Source organism: Parasteatoda tepidariorum, chromosome 3 (assembly GCF_982258835.1).
Source record: "Parasteatoda tepidariorum strain Cologne lab strain chromosome 3, Ptep-v5.0, whole genome shotgun sequence".
In the NCBI taxonomy this organism is placed as follows: Eukaryota; Metazoa; Arthropoda; class Arachnida; order Araneae; family Theridiidae; genus Parasteatoda; species Parasteatoda tepidariorum.
In genome coordinates, this window is record NC_141757.1 from 37,462,327 (window position 1) to 37,482,030 (window position 19,704).

Sequence of the window (19,704 nt, forward strand, 5' to 3'; positions counted from 1 at the left end):
CAAGAAAAACCCTCAGGATATTGAGGAAAATAATGAATTAATGAACATTCAAAATGGTCAGTAAAAATAAAAGTAGTGCACTTAAAATAGTCCCGTGGAATGCGAACAATGTTACCTCAAAAATGGCAGAGCTTATTGATTTCGTTACGGGCTATTCTCCGGACATCATCGCCATCACGGAAACCCATGCCAAGCCTTCGTAAAGACTGACACGAAAAAATGAGTAAATAATAGGAAATGAATAACAAAGTGTATTGTTTTATGTTTTATTGTTTATTTCTAACAGTACTTTATACAAATACATTATTAAATAAAGCATTTTTTTTCTATTTTTCATGCTATAATGCCTCAGTGTTTATTCCTCCTTAATTATACGTTTCTGTTACTTATACAGTTTTCATTAAAAAAAATTATTTTAACTTTGAAGGGGAAGATCCATCATTACTGTGTCAAAAATGAGAAGGGGTGTGATTTATAACATAACATTTATATGCAACTTTGGTCTTCTTTTTCTTCTTGAAAATGGGACGAGATTTCGCTGATTTTTTTTTTTTTTTTTTTTTTGCACCTGTTAGTAGATACATTCACCAACAAGATGTAACGATGCAGTTTTGGGAAAAGCTAAGCAAAATAAAATAGTTAAATGCAGATCTAAAATTTTTTGAAAGTTCGAATGAAAGTTATCTACTAAGATCATCATTATCACTGGAAAGTGCTGAGTGACAGAGCTTGTCTTTACTGTGAGCTTTAATATTAAGTAAAGAAATTAGTGGGTTCTACTAAGATTATAAGTGCAGAAAAAAGCTGAAAATTGAATTATTTCGCTATTTCATAAAGCATAACTCTAAAACGCAACAATGCTCCATGAAACAAGTGGATGTCCATAATTAAGCAGCGATATATTAATAAATATAATAAAACAAAAGTTTAGGGTGTTTTTTTAGGTAAATCCCTTAAAACATACTTTGCTTTTACTTTTAAAAAAATTACCTTAAACTTCTATAATGGAGGGAGCATTTTTAGGAGCTCAAATGTGAAAATTGAATTTTTTAACTATTTGATAAAGCATAACTCTGAAACGCAACAATGCTCCATGAAACAAGTGGATGTCCATAATTAAGCAGCGATATATTAATAAATATAATAAAACAAAAGTTTAGAATGAGTTATTTACAAAATGAGTTATTACAATGAGTTATTTAGAATGAGTTTATAAACAAAAGTTTTTTTAGGTAAATCCCTTAAAACATACTTTGCTTTTACTTTTAAAAAAATGACCTTAGACTACTACAAGGGAGGGAGCATTTTTTAGCAGCTCAAATGTGACAGTATTCATTTTTCATAACCTACTTCAATATATCAAAAAAATCAATAAATAAAAAAACATCAGAAATATTTTAGCTTTATTCTCTGCGTCGATATTTATATTCAGTTTTGTGCATGATTTTGTAGTGTAGTTTTTTAGTATAAATTCATATTTAAAAAATAGCTACAGTGTATTACAAATATTTATAATGACTAGAAATCGCTCATCAACTTAAAAGAGTATGCATACTCTATTTTAAGTTTTCTTATAAATGTTTATTAAACAAAAGTCTGATTATTGTTTACATATATAAGTTTAGTACTGAATTAATTACAATATCATTAACTTAAATTATGACATAAAAAGGATTATTTTTTTCTTCTCTTTATCGAAAATCTTTCAGGATTTTTAACAATAAATACATCTGAACGAAGAAAAGGAATTAAGTTTCCTCTGATCTGGAGCATATTTGCAATGTTTCAGAACAATTAATTGATATCTGCGTATTACTATGCATTAAAATTTGGCAATTAGCTTTTTCATCTTAATTGTTTAATTTTTTTTATTAATTTAATGGCTTGTGATAGACAGCATAGGAATGGTTAAAACATTTTGAAAATTACCAATGGATTTATGGCAGCATGAATGAAGAACTGACACACACTTTTCAATGAAGACGTCTTTAAGAAATAAGTCAGTCATATTCACACAGTTCAATATTCACTCAGCATTCTTCAATATAACAGTTCCATTCTCTGTATCGACTGGCATAATTTTTTTTCTCAGCTTTCCATCCAAAAATGCTTTATTTAATGCCATTAAAGGCGACTCGAAGATTAAACCTAGCACAAAAGCTGCCAAGAAGCTGAGGAACATATTATTGAAAAATATGAAGATCTGAAAAGCAGACAAAATAAGAAAAGTTACATGGGATATTCAAGATTTGGAATAAAAAGAAACACCTCTATACTAACTCTAAGTAAACAATTTTTTCTTTCAACAGTAAATGTTTGGGAAGGTATTACAGGGCAAACTGTTGTCACAGTTTTAAAAAACATGCTTGAAGTTTTTAGAAGTGGGATCCATTTTACTGCTATAAAAGTTGCATCGAGCAAGATTAGTGTAGGTAGTTAAAAACTTCTTTTCTTTTCTTATATCACTAAAATTAAAAAAGCATTCTAATATAAATGTTGCAATCCTGTAAATTTGTTTATGAAATTGCTAATATTAAAGCTAATAAGCAGTTATTAACTTCCTCTTTCAGGTCCTAAGCATTTGTTTCGATAGTTGTCTAATTTACTGGCTAATAATTTGAAATCCATACCTCGGGCCCTGTTCTCTGAACTTTGATTGATTCGAATTTTGCATGGGTGAATCAGGCATCGTTATTAAAAAATTCAAGCAATTCAAAAAGCTTTTAAACATAGAATTGTAATATTTATATCAGATTCAAATTATCGTATGAAATGCAACATTATTGTACTCATATCGGGGTGAAACTGCTAATATCGGTGCGTAATTAGACTCATTCTGCAAGTTTTACTATTAAATTTGCTATCAATTTATTAAAATTTTTGTAGAACGGCGAACAGTTTGCCTCCCTTAAGTAAAGCCATGTTGAGTCTGTTTAAAGTTGGCGAAAGTAACCGAAAATCTTCACATTTTAGTTTGTAGTTCTCGTCCATTTTTTAAAATATTTTGTCGAATTCGGATCAGTTGACATCTCTGTTGGTCGATGTAAATTTTATAAAGGTAAAAAGGACCCCACTTTTTAAAGTTCCAAGCATTATCTTTTAAACTGTGTCAACAGTTTTGAAATAGTTTAAAATCTTCCAAAACATTTACTTCTAAAAGAATGATTGTTTACATAGAGTTAGTATAGAAGTCTTTCTATATTTTTGTCCTACCCCTAGCACTAATACTTTTCAAAATGCGAGTCGAAACACAATAATAGCATTACAAGTCACTGAAGTGCTAGAAATTGTGCAAAGATGAGAAAGATGGGAAAATTAGATATAGTTTGTCTACAGTAAGAACTTCCCACCACAAAATCTGAGGCTGTCTGCTGCTATGGGAACAAGAACAACGCATTTCAAGGAAAGTAGTTTCTCTTCAATTTGGGGCTAACACAATGGACGGAAGAAAAAGATTCTGTTTCTCTCGCTTGAGCCAAAACCTGTCCTAAACAATGACCCCGCATCCCTACTTGAAATAGTTGTACCTCGTAGCCATAGTCATCGCCACGGGTCTAGACGAATGGCTAGAGAAGTTCTTACTTTAGACAAACTATAACTTAGAATTAATCCGTGGCGGCGCAGGCTATAGAGCGTTCACCTTCCACAAAGGTGAACCGGGTTTGAATCACAGCGATGGCTGGTAGATGCGAATTCGGCACCCTGCACGCACCGACCACAGTATTGCATACCTGCCAACTTTCCCTCTCTCCGAGAATGGACTTTCAGAGTGGTTGTAAAACAGAAAACGAAAAACAATCTGACTCACAAAAATATTTATATTTTGATCCCGTTGAAATTCGCTTGAGCAAATATTATTATGTTTTGATATATTTATTGTAATTATTTATCTGTAGTGGTGGTCAAACTCATTTATATTATCATTATAATTCAAAAAGGTAATTGGAATAACCTGAGTATTGCTACCACTTTAAATGTGAAAATAAAATCTTCCGGAAAATCCGGAAGAGTTGGCAGGTATGGTATTGACTTAAAAATATCCTCAGAGGTAAATGGGTTAGAATCATGGGTTAGAATCCCCTCTCCGTCATGCTAATCGTGGAAGGTTTTTGTAATTTTCCTCTCCATGTAACGCAAATACAGGCTAGTTCCTTCAAAAAGTCTTTAACGAAGGCACATTTCTCCCAATGCTTAATCTAGGAATTCACTTATCTTCTGGTTTGGGTTAAAAATTACAAGGCTACGGAATTGAACATTAGTGGTCGTAAACCCAGAAATTGGGCCGGCTGTTCAATGATGGTTATAAAATAAAATTACTTTTATTTTTTACCGTCATTTTTAACCATCATTTATTAAATAACTTAATTTGTTTCAGCAAAATGGCATAATTCACGAAGTAGATTTGACTTTACGATTTTCCCCAAGTAAAGTTCTCTAATTTTTTTAATTATATGACCCTTTTTGGAAACACATTCCTGACTGTTCAATCCAGCAGTTTTAGAAAGAGATGTATCCTGTCACAGCTAAAATTTTTACGTAATAAAATTTGAAGGAATACATCTGGAATAGCTACATTTTATTACACTCAATAATCGTTCATGAAGTTAAATATTAATCTTCTGTGATTCAGTTAAAATCTTTACTGTGATATTTTTTTTAGAACTGTCGTATAACAGCCGACCCAAATTTGTGTTTATGACTACCAATGTTCAACTCCATTCAATTTGTAATTTTGAACCCAAAACAGAAAACTCCTGTATCGAGCATAGAGGCAAATTAGGGTTATCTACTCCTTCGTCTAAGTTTATAATTAACAACGGTTAGAATGGGGAAATTTCACCCTAGGTTTACGGATGTTAGATATATACATATCTCTACGAACACGCGTCAATTTGATGTATGAAATAATACATATAACACTTACAGAGATGCCAACTTATTTCCCGACAGCAAATATATATTTTAAAGTGGTATTAAATGAATAATCAATTGCGATTCTTGGTTTAACAAATTCAATTCAGTAAATTTTTATCCACCACTAATTCTAAATAGTTCGCAGGCCTATATAAGTCACCACTTTATATTTGAAAAATTTACTTAGATGTTATTTATCGTTTTTAAATGATTTTAACACCGCTGAGACGAATGAGTTGGGGCCCCTGATGGGGCCGATACTTAGCTAAAGAATTCACATAAGCATAAATTATTTTAGCGTGCCCGGAGCAGTTGGCATCTCTGCACTTAGAAAGCAAAATGAAACTTTGAGATATATATTTACAAAATATTCCAGTAGTATTTTATTTTTCAATACGCGAACTAAGCAACTGAGCCTTCGAAATTTAACACACTGACATTAATTGACATTCTGGGTTTGTTCTTTCTATTATCAGCAACAGTTGGCTATCGCTTGTTTCATTTGAGATAACGATATCGGATCGAAGTATTGCCGGCACATTCCTATTTATTATTGATGTGATGTTTGTATGTTTACTCAAAATTTTGTCTAAATTACGACCGCGTCAAATTGACGCATATTCGTAGAGATAGGTACACCACAAAGAAAATATCAATATTTCAACGCTTTTGAAGAAAATAGACTTCAATATATATTTACCTCTATCAATGAATAAAAGTCATTACAAGAGATAAAACAAAAACGCAAACGGGTTTTGTAATTTTCCTTATAAAAATCGAAATGCTTCAAAATTGCGCGTACAGTAAACCTAGTGTTAAAGGAGTGGTTAATATTAGAAAAAAAACACTCATAAAATAAAATGGGTGGTTAATATATGATACAAGTGAATATACTTCAATCTAAACTATCTTTCTTTTGACACCAAATGTTTTGCAAAATTTTATATAGCAAATCTATTGGCAGATTATGAAGGAACATGCTTCTTGAAGCTTAACACGGTCACGCCGGGGTGACCCACCAGTGGGTCACGCTAGATTGTCTCATCTTGGCAGCGTACCGGAGTAAAAACTGGTGACAAATAAACTTCATTTTTTAGTTTTTTTCTGGGAATAATAAAAATCCATAATTACCAATTGTTTTTAACGGATGCAATTTTTATATTGAATTGCTTCTTCGCCATGTTTAATTTCTTTACAGTGAATTGTTATTGCTGAGAATAGATTATCTCCTCCCGAATGTCATCTAATATTGAAATGATTCTTCTACCAGTACTTTCACTTTTCCCGGCGTGAACGTGTTAAAATAATGACATCCATTTTACCCAAGCGAAATCTGGATCGGTTTTCCCACATATAAATTAAATCGTGATATATAATTTTTAAAATAGTTTTATAAATATAGTGGTATTAAAAAGGCAAAAGCTTTTAATTTCTTAAGCTCATTTAATTCAATACAAATTTTCTTGAATAAGGATGACATTATTTCTAAAAAACTTCAGGCATGATTTCAAACTGTGCAAACAGTTTTACCACACCAAATCTTACAAAACATTTGCTTCTAAGAGAAAGATTATTTACATAGAGATTTTTCAAAACTTTGTACAATCCCTAAAACTTTTTGATCATGCTACTTTGTTCTCAGAAATATAATTTTCTTGTTTTTATTATTCAAAAACAAAGCACCTGGGCCGCACAGCCGCCCATATTCCATACATCATGAAAATTGATTAAAAACATTGTATAAAAACATTTTGTGATGAGCAACATTACGGTAGCAATTGAAATATAATTACTAAAACTAAAGAATTGTCGTAGATACATAAAATATTTTTCTAGTGGTAGCAATTAAATGTAATGCATTAAAATCTTGATTAACCAGAATTATAAGAATTTATTCCACCACTAATTATAAACTGTTGAAATAGATGTAAGGAACATCTACTACATTTAATTGTATCATCGACCAAAAATGTTCAACATACCAATACCAATAGTTAAAAAAGCAAATAATCTTGGCCTTATAATCAATAGCAAACTCACCTGGAATGATCACATCAAAATCACAATAGATAAATCAAATGCAGCAATAATAGCCATACAACCATTGATATATAATCAGAATATGCCACTTAAACTAAAGAAGCTACTACACTGCTGGACAATTGCTAAGGACGGATCACAAATTGCAATGTAGCATAACATTAAGCAAGACATGAGGCCTAGTAGGATAAAATATAGTTGCCACACTGTTCAGACATTAGAATAAAGAATATTCATTGTTCTGGAAAGTACAAAAGCTATGAAACATCTGAAAGAAAAAAATGTTCATTCGATGCTGTGTACGGAAAAATGGAACAATGCATCTAAATGTCAGCAGGCAACTTGAAGAAAGGTGTCAGTACGGGATATGTCCACCGTGGAGTGTGATGCAACATTCTACACGTCGTATCATACTTTGCCCAACATTACCCAGCAGCTGTTGAGGCAATTTATCCCATTCCTCTGTCAGTGCACGGATGAGGGTGTTCTTGTTTGTCGAAGGATAGTTTCGACCAGCAAGTTGCCTCCCCAAAGCATCCCAAACATTTTCAATGGGGTTTTGATCTGGAGAACGCGATGGCCATACGAGGCGCTGAATACCCTCACTATCTAGACAATCCTGAACAGCGAGTGTCTGATGACATGTTACGTTGTCGTCCATAAAAACAAATTTTTCACCGACAGCACCAAGGATAAGACGAACATGAGGAAGTAGAACTTCATCAATGTATCGTTGGCCCGTCATAGTCCCATTCGCAACCACATGTAGGCGCGTGCGGCCATTGATCATGATGCCGGCTCACACCATGACACTGCATGCCGGATATCGGTCCCTTTCCTGGATATTTTCTGGACGATAACCAGTACCACTCTCGCGCCAGATCAGTTGTCTACAATCCGATGACAGACTGAACCTACTCTCATCTGAGAATAGTACGCATGCCCAGTCCTGTTCAGTCCAATTGTGATGCTCACGACACCATTGCAAACGGGCAGTACGGTGCTGTCCGGTCAATGAGACACACACAACAGGTCTGCGGGCGTATAGTCCTCCTCCCCTCAAACGTCTGGCAACAGTTTCTCGGGAGATCTGCTTTCCTGTGGGAGCAAGAAACTGATTTGCCACCTGCTGAGCTGTGGTGCGCCTGTTCTTTTTTGCTGATAGGACGATGTATCTGTCTTCTGCAGGCGTTGTATTTCTAACACGACCTCCCCGTGCCGCCTACTACACATTCCAGTTGTTTTAAATGATTTCCACAGCCGTGAAACAACGCCGTGAGCGATGTCGAACTCCCTGGCAACATCTGTTGTTTTTCGCCCTTCTTCGATCTTTCCAATAATTTGGCCACGCTTAAAATCATCTAAGTGATATCGGGAAGACATGCCAAAAATTTCAAGTTCGTCAACTAAATCTTTCCTGTAAAACTTAGACTTGAAACAACAACTCTCCTCACGCGTCACAACCTTTAAAGCTCTTATTAGCGCTATCACGTAGTGAACAGACGTGGAAAAAAAATTTGCATACGCATACCTCTTTTTACTATATCCCGCACTTATTCTAATTTTCCAAGTTTTGCTTCCTTTCATTTTGTGATTGCTATGGATGATAGTGTTATCCGTCCTTAGCAATTGTCCAGCAGTGTATATACGGCAATGATCAGCCGAATACTTACCTATGCCTCACCTGCCTGGACAACGATACCTCAACATCTACTGAAGAAATTAAACCAATGCCAAAACAAGATCCTTAGAAAAATAACCTGTGCAAGATGGTTCATCCGGAATACCAATATACATACAGACCTCAAAATACCAACTCTATCACAGCATATATACAAGCTAAACGCGGATTTTTTCGATAAAGCCATAGAATGTAAAGCAGCAAATTTTAATGAAATCTTTAAATTTGAAAATTATATCAAAGATAAAAACTACAGACCAATAGCTGCACATTTCACCTCCGACGCCTCATATCATAACTATCAAAATAAATAATTTCATCAACCTTTCTGAAAATAACGTTTACTCATGCTGATACAATTCTGAACAACTCCAAAATCAAACAAACACAGTTTAGAGCAAGTTGCTCAATTTATTTTTGATTCCTTTTTAGTTATTCAAGCAAAGAGCTTGAAACATTCATAAAAGCAACTCCATTGCCTGCTTACCTCATTGCTCAACCAAAACTGTTCTAAAATTCCAGATGAATGGGATAGGGGCCGCTTCGCGGCCCAGGTGCCCAATAAAATCAAAACACTACGACTAGGACTTAATTGTATCATATTCGATTTATTGCAATTTTGTAATGAAGTGGAGACAGCTTATAAGAGCAAAAACTTAACTATCTTATTAAGATTTAGTAAAACAGGGTTCCCAGGGTCTGGAAATTTTTTATAAGTCGTTGCAAAAGTGAGAGTTATCTAGATGTCATAAGCTATCAATAAATATTTAATTTAAAAAATATATAAAAGGGTGCGAAAAATAACTCTGGTGTTATTTCGTAATTGACTAATGAAAAATAAATTTAAGCATTATTTAGTAATCTGGAAAAACATTAGCTAACACTCATTTATTTTTTTAAGGTCGTGCGAAAACTGTAAATGGTTTATATGAAATTCAATTTTTTACAAGAGTTTCTGCTTTTTTTTTTCACTACTATTGAGAAAAATAAATTAACGATAACAGCAATTGTTGGAGAGTATGTAGTCATGAAAGTTCTGACTTAATACATTTTGATTCGTAGCACACTTATGATATAAGACACTACTTTAGCTATATAGTAAAAGGAATCGGAAAATTAGACGAATCTCAAATTGATAGTTTCTATATTTGGGAGGATAGTGTATTTTAGGAACTTTATTTGTCATATTTTTTTAAAGATTTTGTTTATTTAATAGTATTTTTTGCACAAGATCTTACCATAGTCCGATGTCCTAACAGCATTGACTGCCTTATGGACCCGGTATAAATATACGTTAGACCATGATGAATGAGGTACACCATGTAACTCAATCTTGAGAATGGTACAAAGCCTTCCCAACTCAGAATACTATTGATGATTCCTGAAAAATAAAAGTAAAAACGATTATTACATCTTAAGATGGCTTTTTTTTTAAACAGAGAGTTCTATTTTTCGAAAAATACTGGAAAGTGCCATTACAGAAGGCTCATTGTTAGCATTTACATACCTGCCAATTTTTAATCCTTTCGAGGCTGATTTTTCCCAGTGACAGTAAAATTGAAATTGAATTAAGGTTTTGTTCAGAAAAAAAAAAGTTTTTATATTGAAAAATCTTAATCAGACATCCAAGTTACTCTCACATATTAATATATATGCTTCATTTTTTTTTCAAGAATATTGGCGGTCAGAAACATAAAAAAATAAGTTTATAAATGAAAGGTAGTATACATTTACTACCACTTTAAATAAAAAATAAAATTTCACCCAAAATGAGTAAATGTTGGCAGGTATGCATTTATTTATCTGAGAATACTTAATACTGATAATTCCGGAGAAAAAAGCAAGCAATTATTAGCCATTTTAATTTAGCTTTCCCTTAAAAAGATTTCTATTTTTCGAAAATTCGTTCGTTCGTTGTAGTGGAACTGGGCGTCTGAGGCCTTACTGCCCTTTTCCCATTCATCTTGAAATTTTAACTTAGAAACATACATGACAAAATTAAAGTTTGAGGAGCAAATGGAGTTCTCTATTTTTCGAAAAAAGTTTATATTCATTGTTAATATTTATTTATATCAGAATACTACTGGTAGTTCTTAAAAAAAAAAGCAATTATTAGCCTATTTTGATACAGCTTTCTTTTAAAAAGTTTAAAAGGAAATTACTGTTTTTCGGAAAAGTTTAGAGCGCTATCACAAAAGCTGCACTGTTAGCATTTATTTCGCAAATATACAACATTTTAACAGAAGTAAACTCAAAAAGTTTTTTTGAAGCTAAAGTAGTAGAAGAAATTTTGGTTTTATTGTGCTGACTTTTGACGTCTACTTAGAAATGGTAACGGAATATAAGAAAATAATGGACAGATGTATGTGTGAATTTCAGAATTATTTTTGTATTTAAAGAAATTTAAATAAATTTATACAACACATTATCAAATGGAAAGTGTAGAAACACCACAAGATGATGGATTATAGTTACTGAGTAAACATTGCAAAAGTTGTAATGTACAAAAAGTGTGGTTCATAAAAATATTTCAGTATCTCAGATATAAATAGTTTGAACCATTGATGGAAGCTTCTTACAAAACGCATTAAAAATATCGCAATATTTTTCTCAAACTGCAAAATGTGAACTTACCGCCTTGTCCCCAAGTACACGATAATGTTATAAAAGCTAAACACAGACCCCAAGCCAGTCTGTGAGTGGAGCCATATAAAGTTGAGACAAAGACGCCTGGGTGAGCGTGCGCTCCTTGGTTCCACTTGTAAGTCAAAGTCATCATAGTTAAGAATGTCATAAATGACAGAAACCAGCCTATGGCATTAATATGCTGCTAATAAAAAGTTTAACTTAGTCTGCAGTTATAATGAACAATGTCATAGTGAGTCATAGTTACATATCATTCCTGAAATATTATTTAATGAAACTGTTTGCATTTTTAAGTGTTAAAGGAATTGAAATTATTATTAGTTAGCTACTGATTATTTTTTCACATATTTACTCCGATATTATACCTAAATCGGAGGCATAACTGGGCTCAGAGATGCCAACTTGCTCCGTTTTGTAAAAGAGTAATTTCTAGGGATAACGAAATTTAAGTTTTTTTTAGTTTAAAATTTTTCATTGTATGTCATTTTTTCCACCACTATTTATCAAAAATTTGAAGTTTCATATAAAATGCATTAATTTAACAATCATACGATTACTTTGATAAAAGTAAACGTAATCATCCTTATTTTACAAACTTTACTGTTTAATTAGCTACCAATTTATTAAAACTTCTGCAGTAAGCGGAGCAGTTTTCAACCCAGTTTACAGCACCCGGGGACGAACTCAGTTTTTTAGGTCCCTTGTAATACCATCTTGAACATGAGTGGGCTTCCTGGGACTATTTTAAATTACGTAGAATCAAAACTCTACCGCCCTTAGCATCGAATTGTTAAATTTTACATTGAATAAGATTATGAAACAACAAACAATGTTTTTGAAAACAACGTAAATCGATACCATAACATTATTCAGATCTCCCTAATAACTTTTACCCTTACTTTACCCCTTTAATGTTGTAATGCAGAAAAGGGGAAAATTGTTTATTTATTTATTTTCTTCAATTAAATCTTTTTCCCTTCGTATATCGAATTTGAAAATAGCTAAATTTGCTATATCTAAAACAAGTTGATTTCTAACCAAAGAAACAATTTTGTTCAAAACGTGTATTTAGAGGAAGAAACATTAATAAGTTCAATTCGTAGTTTTAAAACATCAAGTGCTAGCACATTGCGATTATACATATTTTTGTTTATTAGTTTTACTCCTTTATACTCTACATATATAAGTTCAAAGCACTATTTAAAAAGCTTTAGGAGCGAAATATTTTTCACTTAAATATAACTAAGATACTAATTAAGAACAAAAATATACAAATCATTTTGCAAAAAATGTCAAGAAAAATTGCATACTTTGTGTTTTTTTAAAGTTTAAAAGAGTGATCCGAAAACACTAAAGAAATTGGTCTGTAAAAAGCGTTGACAAAATATTTTCTTTTATATCCGCTTACAACCTTTCTGAACTAAAACGACAGTACAGTCAGGAATAAAAGTAAAATGTTTTTTGATACACTGAAAACAATTGTAAAACAAACAGGATAATACTTCTGGTATATGGCCTCTTTTGGTCGCCAAGATGTAACCAACAATTAATCCAATAGCGCAAGTAGGAAGGTGAAAATGAATTGGTGTGTATCCTTTGACAGCATAATAAAACCAATCACTGTAAAGAAAAAAAAAACTTATTTAAGAACTGAAAAAAATACCTACAGCAAAACAAACTACAAAATATTGAAGTCAAACACCTATTTGATTAGTCCTGTGCCTTGAGTTTGAGTAAAAAGTAAGGTAACTTATACGCACAATGCGTAGGTCAATAGCATAATAAATTTTATAGCTATATAAAATGACAATTTGGAAAATATACTTTTTCTAGAACAGTATTAACATAAAATTATTTTTATTGCTTCAAACAGAAATTTTTAAGCAATTATCTTGTTTTTCCAAGTAAACATACCCAAAAGTTTAGAAACTCCTGCCCTAGCAGTTTAATCGATTTCTATATTTAGTAAAATAAAAATTAATTTCCTTTCATTTATTCGAAAATTAGGAGCATTAAATTTAATATGAACTTCTCATTGATTAAGCAATAAGGAAACTTATGAAGTTAAATATTTCAAAAAATTTAACACTAAATGACTTACTCGAGATTCAAATATGATAGATGATAAGTTGGTGGAAGCTTGTAATAAAGATGAGAAAATGCTGCTAGCAAAACACTTATGACGATTACCAATCCAGCTAACAAGAATCCTCTTCCTGGCCTTCTACATTAATTATTAAAAAAATAATAATATTCAACTATGCACTTTAACAATTGAAGTAAAATCTACAGGATTTGGACAAAAATATGGAAAGAACTCTATGTAAACAATCTATGTAAAATCTTCATTTTTAATTTTATTAACTTAGATGAAGGAGCAGATATCCCCTTGCGATAGGCACTCCGATAAAACTGTATCAGTCAGTCAGTTAATAATATTTGCCCATCTCATCTCGGGCAATACACCACTCTATGCACTTGCGAAGCTTGGGGTTTTACCCCCGGGGGTGGCTAAATTGAATTGTATTGTAATTCAGTATATTTTCTCCGATACATAAAGAGTGTAAGCTTTATTTCCCCGTCACATTTTTGCTTCAGCAACTCTCAACTCAACTTCAATCAGATGAATGAGGTAGAGCTTCTCACAGGGCTGGCACTCAGAAAAGAACCGCAAATAGGAATAGGTAAAAAAAAACATTTGCATGAAGTGTGCCGAAGGGCACTGCTTCAAGTATCAGTGCGTAGAAAGCCGAGACTCACCAGCCAGATGCTACAATAGCATGAAGTACCATATTTCTAACTTCTCTCAGTACTAGTCAACGTCCCAGTAGAAAAGGCCATTTTAATCACTAAACCTCATCTCCTGCATCATCAGCCCATCGACTGGTTTCCTTAATGAAGGATCTAGAAGACCTACTATAGAATCAAGAAGTGCTTGGACCCCCGCAAACCATTCTCAAGGGATTTACACCCTGATCACTAATGATTTCCTGAAATCAACGCCTGTCTATCACCATAATTGATGAACTTTTTTTTACTTCTCTTCTCTATTTATTCTAGATTCCCATCCACCGAATCTACATTAGCGACTTTAGATCTCCGATAAATCGGTCAATGCTATTTCTAACGTTAAAAAATATTTGGTATTACTTCTAAGTTTAAATGTCTCATTTTAGTCGATCGACCCAAATACTACATATGTCAAAATGGCATTTTCACTTCATGAACTTGTGCAAGTAGGTTAGTCATGTAAAATCAACCAAAATATTTGTTGGCAGAAGAAATATCGTTTCATAGAGCTTAAGCCCTGTACTACATTCGCTTGAATTAAGTGCTATGTATCATTTTTAGTATATTTACTAAATAATTTTGAGATATCAATTACTTAAGAGGTAAAAATGTATTCCAAAAAATCCAAAAGCGTTTATTGTAGCCTGATTATTAGACAGTAATGTAAGTATTATCTCAAGTGGACCATTTTTAACTTCGTCATTTTTCCGTTTTTGAGAGAAATTTTCTTTACAACTTAGAAATACCGAAACATATATATTTGTTCACATGAAATATCACACACAATTCGCACCCCTTCAGGAAAAGTGACACAAGTCAAAAACAGAAATTTTGAGGTTATGTCAATAAAACATATATATGAAGCGCCCCATCAAGCTCTAAAAGTATCTCCTTTCTAGATTGTGCTATCTCAGATTGTGCTCAAGATTATGCTATTTCAGAATAAGTTTCATAGTATTCCTTAAGTTGATTTTTCTCAAATGCTGTTTTTTGACGTGTGTCACTTTTTTTGCCGGGGTGTGAATTATACTTTCATAGCCAAAAATAAAATAGGGGCAATCACAGAATGTTAAGCTTTACCACCTTTTAAATAGAAATGAAATACTCTTCCTACAATTTTTTTAATTCTTTCAACTGACCTATTACAGTGTCATTTGACTCTAGAACTGACATTTGGAGTGATAGAAATTTAAAAAAAAAACCTACTCCATTCTATGTTGCGTTGTTAGAAATACTCCCTTAAAAAGATAGAGTGATTTCGCCTACTCAAAAAAGTGTGAAATTTTTTTTAACTCAACTTGAGTAAAATACACCTATATTTGAGCTAAATTCTTGCTTTGCGTTCAATCGAACTTGAGTGGTATATACTTAATCGATACTTGAGTGGTTTTCGCTCAAACTTGAGTGAGTTATTTATTATTTGATTAAGTGCGAGCTATAAGCTAGAATTTCTATCGTTTTATTTTAAAAAGCAAAAGATAGTAAATCTAAATAAAATTCTTTTGTTATGTGATCTAAATAAATTATGTCTTCGCTTTTATTTTACGTTTAATTTTTTTCTGGAGAATATGTTACTGAATAATTTGAATTAAGAAGTAAAACAACATTTAGTTAACAGCGGTATTTCTGAAGAAGACTCTGTTTTACTTTTTGATAAGTAAAGATACTTTGTTGTTCTTATTTTTAATATACTGTTTTTTTAAAATACTTTTATTTAGAATGTGTTATATACACTTTCCATTTAAATTAGCTATTTTTCAGCGTTTTTAAATAAAATACTGTTGATTTAAATTATTTGTCTATAAAACTTATTAAAATTGAAAGTGTTAAATACGGATGATTATGGAATATTGAAAAAATCTGATTCCATGCTAGAATCTTTGGCAAAGCATGTAATTATTATATCTGTAAAGAGTTTTAGAATTTTTTCAGATCTCATATTAAAGTTTTAACATTTTATTTTAATATAATAAATTTATACTCATGTTTTAGTTTTTTTCATGTATAATTTTGGTACAAAACATTTGCCGATAATTAATTTCATATCATTCTACACTTCTTTTATAAAAGATATTTACGAAATAATTTATTGTTCATACAGTCTATAATTACCGTCATTTAAATTGCTTTTATGCGTCATTTTAATTGCGAGATTAATTAAGTTGTCAGTCTTTAATTTATGAAAATTCAGATTTGCAAGATCCATTCCTTCAAATTTGTATCTTCAGATGTTCTATGCATTTTACTATAAATATATCATTCAAAAAAAAAGTTGAAAATATTATATTTAAAAAAATTAAATAGTATTTCTGATTCTATCCTGTTTTTAGCATTTATTTAACTGGTGTAATAAATAGGAATTTATTGGAGTTTTTTTTGTATCAATACTTTTTAAAGAAGGGTTATTTTTTAATAGATGGCACCACTATGATAAAATTTAAATGCAATCAAAATTATGATATTTCATGAGAAATTTTTATTGATCCTTTTAAAATGGGATTTTTGGGGTAGATTGTGGATATAAATTGTATTAACATTTAAGGAGGATTGGATTATCACTTTTATGGCGTATTAGTGGGTTTGTAGCTGGTTTTTCTAATGGATCTTTTTTTTTGTTCTGACGTCCACTGGATGCGGGATGACTTTTGAGCGAGTAAACAGGTCGTCTGGATTATTTCGCCTTGATGAAAAAAGTATAAGAGGCGTGAAGAGTGGCTGTAAAAGCAGTACGACGGGAGTGCGGATCGTGCCCGATGGAATGTTGGGTTGAAACATCACCGCTGACAGGAGCTATCATGGCTGCTAGAAGTGTGTTCTGAGCCGGTATCATCGAGAATGAGTTTAGATATAGCTGGAGTCACGGAGTGAGTTGATCTAGGCTGAAATGCTGAAAGGTTGGTGTTTGGAAAGAGTCTCTGGATGCCGCGACTAAGTACGCAACATTGGTCGGATGAGCTGTTGTCTGGAAGAAAGTTGATCTGAAGCCTCGGAATAGTTGACGGGAAGTGATAGACTGAATGTCGCTAAGTTCAAGACGGTTGGCAAGAATTGAGCGTTCCTCGGCAGAAAATCGAATCCTTCTAAAGAACTGAATGGCGGTCAGAAAGTCGAAGTTCTCCTAGTCCACAAGTCTAGCTGCAAACCCGGTGGGCGTTCCAGAAGGTGATCTGCAAGTTCCTTGTGTATTTATAAACTCTAATTTCTTACCTTTTTAGTAACTGTTTAGAAGAGCATTTTATTTCGTATTTTAAATTATTTCTATCAGGTGTTAAGATACCTATTTTAAGATGAGCCTTGGATATTTAATTTTAATTATCTGTTGTAGGAATATAATGACCTAAAGTTTAAATGTTTTTGTAAATTTAGAATGAGCTAGTATTTTTATTTCGTAAATGTCTCTTTTAGTGTGAATTAATTGAATGTTGTGCATATGAAATTTAAAAGTGCTTTTTATCGAAAAGTTTTATCTTGAGTATAACCATTTGGAAATTTAAAAGTGTATAGATTGGAAATTTTAGTGCACATGAAGGCATCTGGAAATGATTGGGGTTGTATTTGTTGAAAATTTATAGTTATAATAAAATTTAATTTTTATTGTTAAATGTTTCATGTAATTCATTAGTTATTTGTCTATTTTTGAACCTGGGTAACTGTTACCAAAATTCAATTAAAAGATAACAGCCTTGCCAAAGTTTGAAGGGTAACGGTACACTGGAATCCAGAATTAGTGCTATTTTCGTATTTCATAAAGTATTTATCAGATTATAAAAACTATTTTTCTTTGTTGCTAGCATAAAATTTCTTATAATTTTTCTTCAAGTTCAATTTTTGAGTCAAGATCCATTCCTTCAAATCTGTATCTTCAGATGTTCTATGCATTTTGTTGTTAATATGCGAACAAAGCCCCATTTTTCCTCTCTCTCTCAGATAAGTTGCGCGAGTTGCGTAAGTTAGTGTAACGACTTCCTGTAAGGGGAAATCCGTATATAGTAGTTGAAGCAGCTGCCTGAGAGGTATTTCGTTCGTTCGGTCACATCATAAGCTATGATGACTGATTAAGATGTATTTTCTTTTGCATAGCACTGTGTGTGCGAGATGTTATTTCCTCAAGTTGTATTTTAATAAACTCTTTATTTACCGCCATTGCTTCTGTGTTCTTCAACAAAACAGCAGTTGGTAGCAGAGCGTGGTTTACAATCATCATGGAAAAAGACTTAGATTTTGGAATTCCGAAGTTGACTGGAACTAATTATCATCTTTGGGCCATGAAATTGGAAGCAGTTCTGAATTTGAAAAGACTAATGTCGGCATTGACAAAGGAAGCTCCAACTAAACCTGTTAAATTGCAAGTTTGGGAAACTACTAACCACGATGCCGCAAAATACTTGAAATTGTCGCTATCAGACGAACAGGCTTTGCAATATGCAGAAGAAAAGAATACAAAAGCTTTGTGGACAAGGATTAAAACTACCTACACTGGGTTTGAAGAAAATTGATGCTGGTGCCGCACTTAAGAGCTCAGAAATGCTGGATTCAGAAGCCGTAAACGATTATATAGTTCGATCTAAAGGATTATCTACTAAGTGTGCTTTCTTGGGACTGAAAATATCTGACAGAGAATTGGTGTTTTACAAGGTCAGTGGTCTAGCTGGAAAATATGAGAGCATAAAACAAGTTTTAAAAATTCAACGAGAAAAGTGGCAAGAAGAAATAATCGAAGTCTTATGGGATGACGAAAAGATTTACTACAGAAATCCCGTGGACAAAGAAATTTGGAATCTGCGTATGCTACTCAGAAGAAGAGTTTACCAAGGAAAATTTACTAAACCTGTAGACGATCGGGACATGTAGCGAGGAACTGTTATTCAAAACATCAAGAAGTGGGAACCGATAGAGGCTACAAGCCATCGGCAAGTAGAGTAAAAGGTCGTCGAAAACCAAATTTTCAAGAAACATTGGTATCCGATAGTGCTACTCCAGATAATTTCGCCTTAGTTTCGGTTGAACAGAAAGGACAAGTGGACGAATGTTGGATCCTGGATAGCGGAGCCACGTCTCATATGTGCAAGGATGAATGCTGGTTTGAATCTCCAGATGTTTGCGACAGTAAAATATACCAGGCAGGCAAGACTTTTAAATTGGTTACTAAAGGAACTGGAACTGTTAAAGCTATTTCACAAAGTAGTAATGCAGAAAGTATAATTGGTAATGTATTGTATGTATCAGAATTACGTCATAATTTACTGTCAGTTACATGTTTAATGGAAAAAGAGGGTAAAATCACATTCAAACACAGTATTAATTATTGCTCCTAATGGACGCTTAGTTTTGAAAGATTTAAATGTGAATAAAAAATTAGAAGTTAAGCTAAAACCTAATGTTAATAACGAGGTATGTTTTTCTGGGTGTATCAAAGTATAAAATAACGCTGAAATTAATGTATTTTAGCATAAAAGATTGTGTCATTTAAATGCTGTTTATATGCGTAAAATGTCTAAAGTGTTAGATTTAAAAATTGATAATGAATTGCCTTGTGAATCATGCGATATTTCTAAGATTACCAGCAGAACTCATTATAGTATTTTAACTCCTCAAAGTTCAACAACTTTAGAATTAATACATGGTGATTTGTG

General features: G+C 32.5%; 1 protein-coding gene across 2 annotated transcripts in view; it reads right to left on the reverse strand.

Annotated features, from left to right (window-relative positions):
- Window positions 1-542: 542 nt before the first annotated feature.
- The window catches only part of LOC107455353 (nose resistant to fluoxetine protein 6-like), an 86,805-nt gene continuing 67,643 nt past the window's right edge, over window positions 543-19,704 (reverse strand). Inside the window, exons 12-16 of one of the 2 annotated variants that reach the window (XM_087159093.1) lie at window positions 13,383-13,505; window positions 12,784-12,901; window positions 11,270-11,462; window positions 9,874-10,016; window positions 543-2,203 (exon numbers count right to left, since the gene is read on the reverse strand). In XM_087159093.1, coding sequence (XP_087015219.1) covers window positions 2,027-2,203; window positions 9,874-10,016; window positions 11,270-11,462; window positions 12,784-12,901; window positions 13,383-13,505 — 754 coding nt within the window. In that variant the 3' untranslated portion in view covers window positions 543-2,026. Of the gene's footprint in view, window positions 2,204-9,873; window positions 10,017-11,269; window positions 11,466-12,783; window positions 12,902-13,382; window positions 13,506-19,704 lie in introns of both variants that reach the window. The other variant, XM_087159092.1, reaches the window with a different exon arrangement.